At 40.7% G+C, this 10284-nt stretch overlaps 2 protein-coding genes across 2 annotated transcripts; both read left to right on the top strand.

Moving 5' to 3' along the window:
• The first annotated feature begins 345 nt into the window (after positions 1 to 345).
• Positions 346 to 5715, top strand: LOC121356162 (toll-like receptor 7). The gene is made up of 2 exons (XM_041472293.1): positions 346 to 475; positions 3934 to 5715. Exons 1-2 carry the CDS (start codon positions 473 to 475, stop codon positions 5713 to 5715), a joined length of 1785 nt encoding a protein of 594 aa, XP_041328227.1. The 5' UTR covers positions 346 to 472.
• LOC121356271 (toll-like receptor 7) lies at positions 5706 to 9199 on the top strand. The gene has a single exon (XM_041472500.1). It carries the CDS (start codon positions 5832 to 5834, stop codon positions 8955 to 8957), a length of 3126 nt encoding a protein of 1041 aa, XP_041328434.1. The 5' UTR covers positions 5706 to 5831; the 3' UTR covers positions 8958 to 9199.
• The last annotated feature ends 1085 nt before the right edge of the window (positions 9200 to 10284 follow it).

Below are 10284 nucleotides of genomic sequence, written 5' to 3' on the forward strand. Positions count from 1 at the left end.
TTAAACTTTTTACAGTTTTTTATGGTGTGGCACTGTTTCTAGGTAAAACACAGTTTGAAATTAAAACTCTGTTCAAAAGTAGCATAGTCTTCTATGCAAATTGCAGGATATGAGAATAAAAGCACATGGATGTATGAGTAATGTAAGAATTTGTTTAAAAGGGGGAAAATAAGAGTACTCAGTTATTTCTGTGGGGGTGGAGCAGCAGATGAGGTGCTGTTGTTTAAAGTACAAATGTTTGAGGAAGTAGGTTGCAGCAGTTGTTTCACATTCAATTATTTCTCAAGCTGCAATTAAGGTGAAAAATAGTGATAGAGTAGTGATTTCTGCTGTTGTCGTGAGTGAGTTATGTCACGTTGCATTCTCTTCTGCACCTCAGCTGAACCACTGGAAACCACTTTGATGCTGTTTTCTTCTCTGTTTTATAGTTTCTTCCAGCACCAAATCTGCTAGACCTGGAAGCACACAGACAATGGTATGTTAAACTTTCATTTTAAATTGCTCTTAGGTATCTTTGACTGGAACTGTTGTAGAAGACTTTTATGAACGTATTCTGCTTTTCTGTTTTGTAAATGGTATGGTTTACTGTTATGGTTAGAAATTGCAATGCATCATGACCAGAAAGGAAAGTATTAATTTGCATTAAAACTCATTGTACAGCAGTGCTACAGAATGAGCAATTAATGTCTTATCGAAATGCTCTAAGTTCTTTGGTGTTTATTTTTCTTTACCCTTTCCTCCTGTCATACCATAAAATGTGTGTGGAACATCTACAGAAAACCTTCCTTCAGAAACATATAGCTGTACTTTTGCTCAATATTTGAAGAATACCCTAAATCATTAAGAGTTTATGCACATGCCAGTTAAGACCAGTAGATTAATTCATTTCAAACTTCTTATAAAGCCAAGCGTAGATCGCAAAGAAAAGAACAGCTCCCATACTTTTAAGCAGGCCTCTCATTGCAAAGACATTGCACAAGACAGCATTGCTTTTTCCTCTTATTTAGAAGACTTTTTGTTTGTTCTGGTGCTATAATGGGCGTGAAGTTTCACACACGCAAATAGCCAGACACTGCACCAGAATGTAACTCTTTACAGTTCAAATAGCTAATGCTTTAAAAAGATTAAAAAGTAAAGGGAAGAACATATAAAGAAATGAAGCACAAAGATGGTAGTAGCTAGGCTGGCTCTGCAACAACTCTTAGGCTCCTAAAAATACTGAAATATGTGAGAGTTGAAAACCTGAGCATTTTAAAAGACTCAAGAATCTTTTCTTAAGAAGTATATTCAAAAAAATATTCAATGAAGACTTTCAAACCCCAGATTCAGAGCACCTAATTTCAGGCACCTAAATGTGCAGCATTAATCTCTGCTTGATGTGTACTCAGGCAGCTCTCCCTCAATCTTCAAACCCAGCAGTTCCTGCAGAGGCCTCTCTCTCTCTCCCACTCCAATTTTAGTGGTGCTGTGCTCCATGGGCACTTGCCTTGGGTAACCAGACTAATTCTGGGGTTCATCAGTCTGCTAATGCAGGAAATGGAGGCAGGCAGCTGCACTGACATTACAGACCATGGTAGCATAGGCATTCTTTGGTATTCCATTAGTCTCCTAACATCCTTTACATGTATAATATGTTGTGTCCCCTGGGAAAGAATTAAGGAAGGCAATTTTTTTCAATAATATATCCAGATTTTTCTTTGGCAGTGTCTCTTGTCACTCTAAGAAAGACCTTCAATTTTCCATGTGATTTAATAACAGTGGCAGAGTCCTTCCTTCTCCTTCCCACATCCCTGACCACATTACTGGAGAAAAAATGATTCTACTGAAAAGCTTGGGTGGTGAGAGGAAATTAATGCCTTTTATCTTTTCCAAATTCATTTCCCACTTACTCTGATTAGTCTCATTTATCATTTTTATCCAAGTGCTTTTCTACATCAGGTGATCAAAAAACTTAATCCTGCTCTAAAACGGATTGGCTAGACTGTACTGAAAACACTGGTGAACTTTCTTACCCAGTGAACTCTGGGTGGGTTTCCCAAGTGAACTCCAATAAGCCAAATGATGGTTGATTTGATACCTAGCAAATGAAAACACAAGAGTTGGAGATAATAAAATATGAATACACAGGCATGGCCCGGTTAGTCCATATGAGCCTTCCCTGAATAGTTGTATAAATGACAGCCGTGGCTGCCAGCCATGGTATTTAGCTACCTTGTCTTTTCCCAGAGGATCTGTGGAAAAGAAGAAAGCACTGCAGCACTGCCAGGGAATGGGCAAAGAAACTGGTAGCACTGTAGCAGTGTCACTATATCAGGTTACACTGAAGTCAAGGTCTGCAGTGGACTTTTTACATTTTTCCTTCTATACTGGAGCTCTGTAATTCCAAAGATGACTGAAGGAATTACCAAAGTGATGCCATTTGGATGTTGAGTCAAGGTAGCAGAAGTGCAGTGCTGTGTGAGACCTGATCTAACTTCTCTCACATTTGCTGCCCTGCAAGTAACCAGAGTGCTCTTCCAGACAGATACACAGATGCAGAGGTAGATCAGCGTAGTCCTCTAAGGTAACAAAAAACCACAAATTTGTACAGGGGACAGAGTGCTTAAAGTAAACAGGGTGAACAACAGGAAGCCTCACTTCACCTCCAAGTTTGCATCACCTGCAAGGTACAGCTTTGGCAGCACTCAACAGGGTTCACACAGAGTGCTTGGCAGGTCTCTGTATGTTCTTGTGTCCCAGCTAAAGAATTAAAAACATTTCCATGTATCTTGAACATTTTACCTAATCATCTAATTTTCACTGCTTAACTAGGTTTTGACATTTAATCAATATTATGCCACATGTAACCAATCCTCATTGTTTAAGAGCCCTCGATGTGCCATGCAAGCCTCCACCACTGAGTTTTCAAGGGAGAAATGAGGCTGTTGATTTTCTTGGGGTGTCTTGTCTTCAAAACTCTTGACCAGTACTAGACACAAGCAGTTAAGATGCTCGGCAAGGCAGCAAGATTGGTCCGGGCCCCTCTGCCTGTGCCACACAAGCCAAGACTGGCAACCTGCCAGCCAGAGTTTCCTTGACACTGATTGCTGCTGAGGAAGTAACTAGTAAGTTGTGAAATATTAAAAACTTTTTCCATAATACACACAAATCTATAAAGTCAGCAAAGACTTGACAAACAGAGAAGATTCTTAACATGCCTGTGGGATTTTGGCTCTGGTTATGAAGTCTGATTATTTGTCTTTTATGGAACAGGCCCACTGTTAAACTTGCCTTTGATTTTCATGTGCCCACCTCACACGGATACATGGTTTTTCTATCCTTCTTCCCTTATTGGGCAGTGAAAATGCAAACTGGTATTAAACTTTATGGAAATAAAGACATTGACTGGCTTAAGTCAACTCTACATCCATTCTGACACTTACTAGAGGAAGAGTACTTATGATAATGTTAAATTTGAATTAGGAACTCAGTCAATTGTTAGTGAAGTTTTGAAAGTTTACACAAGCTTTTAAGTGAATATATATTTTATCTATCTTGCATATGATTTGAAAATGTACCTGTGCTCATCTCTGCTATTATACAATGGCAATCTGCAGGATGTTTAATACCTCTTATTTTCCTGTAAAAGACAATGTTCACAGAGATATAGACTTTATTCACCCCTTTTCACTTTTTCAGGAGATATTTTTTTAATAACTCATTTTTTAGAGAGTGGTATTTAAATTAATACAAGAATTCTTGGAGATAATAAAAAAGCATTTGAGCAGAAAAACCAACATATGCCTTCGGAAACTTATAATCCTACTTGCACATCTATTCTTGGTCAGTGTGAGACAAAAAACAGAATTTAGCTGTAAAGTTGGCCTGACCCAGTGTATAGATGAAATATTCTGATTGCATGAAACTAATACCTCCATTTCTCCTTGGTTTTAGGTACCTTGTGCAAAGATGTCAAAGGCATTGCCATTTATCTTGCTCTTCATATTCCCAATGCTGCTGTCAGGGGCTTGGTTTCCCAAAACTTTACCCTGTGATGTCAAACCTTCAGAAGATACTGTGACAGTGGACTGCACCGACCGGCGCCTTACAGAAATCCCCAGAGGGATCCCGGGAAACGCTACCAACCTTACCCTGAGCATTAACCATATTCCCCACATCTACCCAACATCCTTTGATCATCTTGAAAACCTCCAGGAGATTGACTTCAGGTGCAACTGTGTGCCTGTCAAAATGGGGCCCAAAGATCATGTGTGCGCCAGCCCACTGAAAATTGAGAATGGCAGTTTTGCGGCCCTGACAAGATTGAAGTCATTGTATTTGGATGCAAACCAGCTGGCAGGAATACCTCAAGGTCTTCCTGCTACTTTAACCTTGCTGAGCCTTGAAGCAAACCATATCTTTTCTATCCAAAAAGCCAGCTTCTCAGAGCTAGGAAACATAGAGGTATTGTATCTTGGACAGAACTGTTACTACCGCAACCCATGTAATGTTTCATTTGAAATTGAGGAAACAGCCTTCCTGGGACTGAAAAAGTTAACAATACTATCCCTGAAGTCCAACAACTTAACACAAGTCCCACCCAATTTGTCATCTACTTTAAAGGAATTGTATATTTACAACAACAGGATTCAAGAGATTCAAGAACAGGATTTAAGTGGCCTTCCCAACCTAGAAATTCTCGACCTAAGTGGCAATTGTCCACGTTGCTATAATGCCCCATATCCTTGCATTCCCTGTCCCAAGAGCTCGATTCACATACATTCAAAGGCTTTTGACTCCTTGGAAAATTTAAGGATTTTGCGGCTTCACAGTAACTCTCTTCAGAGCATACCCAGCAGCTGGTTTAAAAACATCAAGAATCTCAAAGAACTTGACCTCTCCCAAAATTTCCTTGTGAGAGAGATTGGAGATGCTCAGTTCTTGACATTTCTCCCCAGCCTCGTGCAGCTTGATCTGTCCTTTAACTTTGAGCTGAAGGTGTATTCTCCTTTCTTGCATCTTTCTACGACATTTTCTTGCCTCTCTAACCTGGAAACCCTGAGGCTCAAGGGGTATGTCTTTAAAGAACTGAGGGCACAAGATCTACATCCACTGCTCAGTCTTCGGAATCTAACCATGTTGGACCTCGGGACTAATTTTATTAAAGTTGCAGACATGACAGTGTTTGAAGAATTCCCAGCTCTTAAGTTCATTGACCTCTCTGTGAATAAAATTTCTCCTTCTTCAGGGGAAAGCAACTTCTGTGGATTTTGCTCTAATGCTGGTATTTCAGTCGAGCAGTACAGCAGGCAAGTACAACAAGAAATGCATTATTTCAGGTATGATGTGTATGGGCGAAGTTGCCGTTCCAAAGACGTAGAGGTTTCTTCCTACCAGTCTTTAGTTAAGGAAGATTGCCTTAACTACGGAAAAACTCTGGATTTAAGCAGAAACAATGTATTTTTTGTTAACCCCTCAGACTTCCAAGGACTTCGCTCCCTCAAATGTCTCAACTTGTCAGGTAATGCAATAAGTCAAACTTTAAATGGAAGTGAATTCTCTTACTTGTCTGAATTGAAATATCTGGATTTTTCTAACAACAGGGTTGATTTGCTATACCAAACTGCTTTCAAAGAACTAAAACTTTTAGAAATTCTAGATCTGAGCAATAACAAATATTATTTTCTTGCGGAAGGTGTTACTCATGTGCTTAGTTTTAATTCTTGGTCAGTGTGAGACAAAAAACAGAATTTAGCTGTAAAGTTGGCCTGACCCAGTGTATAGATGAAATATTCTGATTGCATGAAACTAATACCTCCATTTCTCCTTGGTTTTAGGTACCTTGTGCAAAGATGTCAAAGGCATTGCCATTTATCTTGCTCTTCATATTCCCAATGCTGCTGTCAGGGGCTTGGTTTCCCAAAACTTTACCCTGTGATGTCAAACCTTCAGAAGATACTGTGACAGTGGACTGCACCGACCGGCGCCTTACAGAAATCCCCAGAGGGATCCCGGGAAACGCTACCAACCTTACCCTGAGCATTAACCATATTCCCCACATCTACCCAACATCCTTTGATCATCTTGAAAACCTCCAGGAGATTGACTTCAGGTGCAACTGTGTGCCTGTGAAACTGGGGCCCAAAAATCATGTGTGCGCCAGCCCACTGAAAATTGAGAATGGCAGTTTTGCGGCCCTGACAAGATTGAAGTCATTGTATTTGGATGCAAACCAGCTGGCAGGAATACCTCAAGGTCTTCCTGCTACTTTAACCTTGCTGAGCCTTGAAGCAAACCATATCTTTTCTATCCAAAAAGCCAGCTTCTCAGAGCTAGGAAACATAGAGGTATTGTATCTTGGACAGAACTGTTACTACCGCAACCCATGTAATGTTTCATTTGAAATTGAGGAAACAGCCTTCCTGGGACTGAAAAAGTTAACAATACTATCCCTGAAGTCCAACAACTTAACACAAGTCCCACCCAATTTGTCATCTACTTTAAAGGAATTGTATATTTACAACAACAGGATTCAAGAGATTCAAGAACAGGATTTAAGTGGCCTTCCCAACCTAGAAATTCTCGACCTAAGTGGCAATTGTCCACGTTGCTATAATGCCCCATATCCTTGCATTCCCTGTCCCAAGAGCTCGATTCACATACATTCAAAGGCTTTTGACTCCTTGGAAAATTTAAGGATTTTGCGGCTTCACAGTAACTCTCTTCAGAGCATACCCAGCAGCTGGTTTAAAAACATCAAGAATCTCAAAGAACTTGACCTCTCCCAAAATTTCCTTGTGAGAGAGATTGGAGATGCTCAGTTCTTGACATTTCTCCCCAGCCTTGTGCAGCTTGATCTGTCCTTTAACTTTGAGCTGAAGGTGTATTCTCCTTTCTTGCATCTTTCTACGACATTTTCTTGCCTCTCTAACCTGGAAACCCTGAGGCTCAAGGGGTATGTCTTTAAAGAACTGAGGGCACAAGATCTACATCCACTGCTCAGTCTTCGGAATCTAACCATGTTGGACCTCGGGACTAATTTTATTAAAGTTGCAGACATGACAGTGTTTGAAGAATTCCCAGCTCTTAAGTTCATTGACCTCTCTGTGAATAAAATTTCTCCTTCTTCAGGGGAAAGCAACTTCTGTGGATTTTGCTCTAATGCTGGTATTTCAGTCGAGCAGTACAGCAGGCAAGTACAACAAGAAATGCATTATTTCAGGTATGATGAGTATGAGAGAAGTTGTCGTTCAAAAGACATAGAGGCTTCTTCCTACCAATCTTTAGTTAAGGAAGATTGCCTTAACTACGGAAAAACTCTGGATTTAAGCAGAAACAATGTATTTTTTGTTAACCCCTCAGACTTCCAAGGACTTCGCTCCCTCAAATGTCTCAACTTGTCAGATAATGCAATAAGTCAAACTTTAAATGGAAGTGAATTCTCTTACTTGTCTGAATTGAAATATCTGGATTTTTCTAACAACAGGGTTGATTTGCTATACCAAACTGCTTTCAAAGAACTAAAACTTTTAGAAATTCTAGATCTGAGCAATAACCAGCATTATTTTCTGGCAGAAGGTGTTACTCATGTGCTTAGTTTTCTGAAAAACCTAGTCCATTTGAGGAAGCTGATGATGAATGACAATGACATTTCTACCACTATTGATACGGGAATGGAAAGTCAATCTCTTCGAATTTTAGAATTCAGAGGAAATCGTTTAGATGCTTTATGGATGGATGGCAATGCTAGATACTTGTCCTTCTTCAAGAATCTGACCAGCCTGGAAGAACTGGATATTTCCTTCAACTCACTCACTTTTTTGCCTCCTGATGTTTTTGAAGAAATGCCTCCCAGTCTCAAGATCCTCAACTTAACCAATAATCGACTGAAGAGTTTTATCTGGGGAAACCTCCCCTCTCTGAAGAACCTAGTGACTCTGGACCTGAGCAATAACCTTCTGACTAATGTTCCCCAAGAACTGTCCAATTGCACTTCATCTCTCCAAGAACTGATCCTCCGAAACAATCGCATTCATAGGTTGACTAAATATTTTCTCAGAGGTGCTTTTAAACTGAGATACTTGGACCTCAGCTCAAACAAGATTCAAATAATTAAGAGATCTAGCTTCCCTGAAAATGTCATTAACAACCTGAAGATGCTGCTTTTGCATGGCAATCCTTTTAAGTGTAACTGTGAGGCTGTGTGGTTTGTCTGGTGGATCAATCAGACGCAGGTGACCATTCCTCTTCTGGCCACTGATGTCACCTGTGCTGGCCCAGGGGCACATAAGGGAAGGAGCGTGGTTTTCTTGGATCTCTACACCTGTGAGCTGAACACATCATATTTTATTCTGTATGCTCTGTCATCTTCAGCCATCCTTGCCTTAATGGTGTTCACAGTGATGAGCCACCTCTACTTCTGGGATGTGTGGTACAGCTACCATTACTGCACTGCCCGGCTGAAGGGCTATCGGCGCTTGCCTTCGCCTGCTGCTTGCTACGATGCCTTTATTGCCTACGACAGTGAAGACCCAGCTGTGAACGAGTGGGTGCTGCAAGAGCTGGTTGAAAGGCTGGAAAACCAAAAAGCCAGGCAGTTCAATTTATGCCTGGAAGGAAGGGACTGGCTCCCAGGACAGCCAGTCTTTGACAACCTTTCCCAGAGCATTCAGCTGAGCAAAAAGACCATATTTGTGCTGACCAACAGGTACATTAAAAGTGGCCGCTTCAAGACAACATTTTATATGGCTCATCAGCGGCTTCTGGATGAAAAAATGGATGTCATTATCTTGATATTTCTTGAGAAGGTTTTGCAGAAGTCCCGCTATGTCCGTCTGAGGAAGAGGCTGTGCAGAAGTTCAGTCCTGGAATGGCCAACTAATCCTCAGTCTCAGCCCTACTTCTGGCAGTGCCTGAAAAATGCCATAGCTATGAGCAATTCTCTGGCTTACAACAAGCTTCTCCAAGAAACTGTTTAGTTCTACCCTTTTCCTTAAATATTGTTATGATACACATGCACCTTGCTTGGCACTTTTTAGTGTGCAGCAAGAAATGATGCACTACGCCCTGGAAGTCACTGTTACAGGAAATCACCACTTCCAGCTTTTAGTTCACTATAGGCCTCCAGCATCTCCTATGGTTGGGTCAAGTGTGAGTTAGACACTTGGTCAACATGCTAAGTACGCAGAGTGATGGAGTTGTTGTACCATGCCTAAGGTTGCTGCTGTTCAGACACTGTTGGAATAAATGGAATTTTAATAAAAATGTATAGTTTATATGCTGTATTTATGAAAATCAAGAAAATAAATCACTGACGCATTTGTGTCCAGAAATAGCTTTAGTAAAGGTCATTCTTTGATCTTAGGAGTTGGGAAAATAAAAGATTTGTTATCTTTTCGTCTTAGGCTTATAGCTTCTGAGTCTACCACTTCTGTCTGAGTGGGGAAACTGGGGAAAGCAAATTCTGTGGGACTAATGTCAGGGCTTGGGTCTGGTACAGGAACTCTCTCCCATTGTTGCGCAGTCAAAAAGTTCACAAATCTGAAGAGACTTGGAAGTATCTGTGTGGACTGAAATGGAGATATGAGTTCAGAAGATCTTGTAGGCTGTAGGTGAAAAGGAGTTATAAGATAAAGGGATTCCTTGTGCATGGGTACAAGAAGGAGAGGACAGTAGATGAGCAGTAGAGGGAGAGGCACAAGGCAGATGGAGAAATTCAGTTAAACCAAAGAGACAAAGAACTAGATATATTCCAGATCCCTTCCAACCCACACCATTCTATGATTCTGTGATCTCAGCTGCCTCTGGCAGTTCCTTGCCTAGGTCTTCGTCTGGTCCTTTCTTTAAATAGTCCCTTTTTGATTTAGTTTGGTAGACAGGCAGACAAGAACACAAAAACAAACAAGAAAACAAATGCTCATATAATATTACAGGCAATAAGGATTTTTTTCCTCCAAATTATCATAGTGGTGTTATTGATTTACAACAGAAGCAGGAGAAAGATCAGGGCCTGTTTAGAAGAGTGGATGTTTTGATTTTATTTTAATATAGGAACATCTGGGGAACTGAAGGCTTGTCAGCCTGACATCAGTGCCAGTGAAGGTCATGGAGCCGATCATCTTGAATGCCATCACATAAGAAGTACAGGAAAACCAAGGTATAAAGTCCACCTGGCATGGGTTTATGAAAGGCAGGTGTTCCTTGATCTGCCTGGTCTCCTTCTGTGACAAAATGACCTGCTTTGTGGATGAGGGAAAGGCTGTGAATGTTGTCTATCTAGAGTTTAGTGAAGCCTTTTACATAATT

This window comes from Pyrgilauda ruficollis, unplaced genomic scaffold (assembly GCF_017590135.1).
Source record: "Pyrgilauda ruficollis isolate IOZ18807 unplaced genomic scaffold, ASM1759013v1 scaffold29, whole genome shotgun sequence".
NCBI lineage: Eukaryota > Metazoa > Chordata > Aves > Passeriformes > Passeridae > Pyrgilauda > Pyrgilauda ruficollis.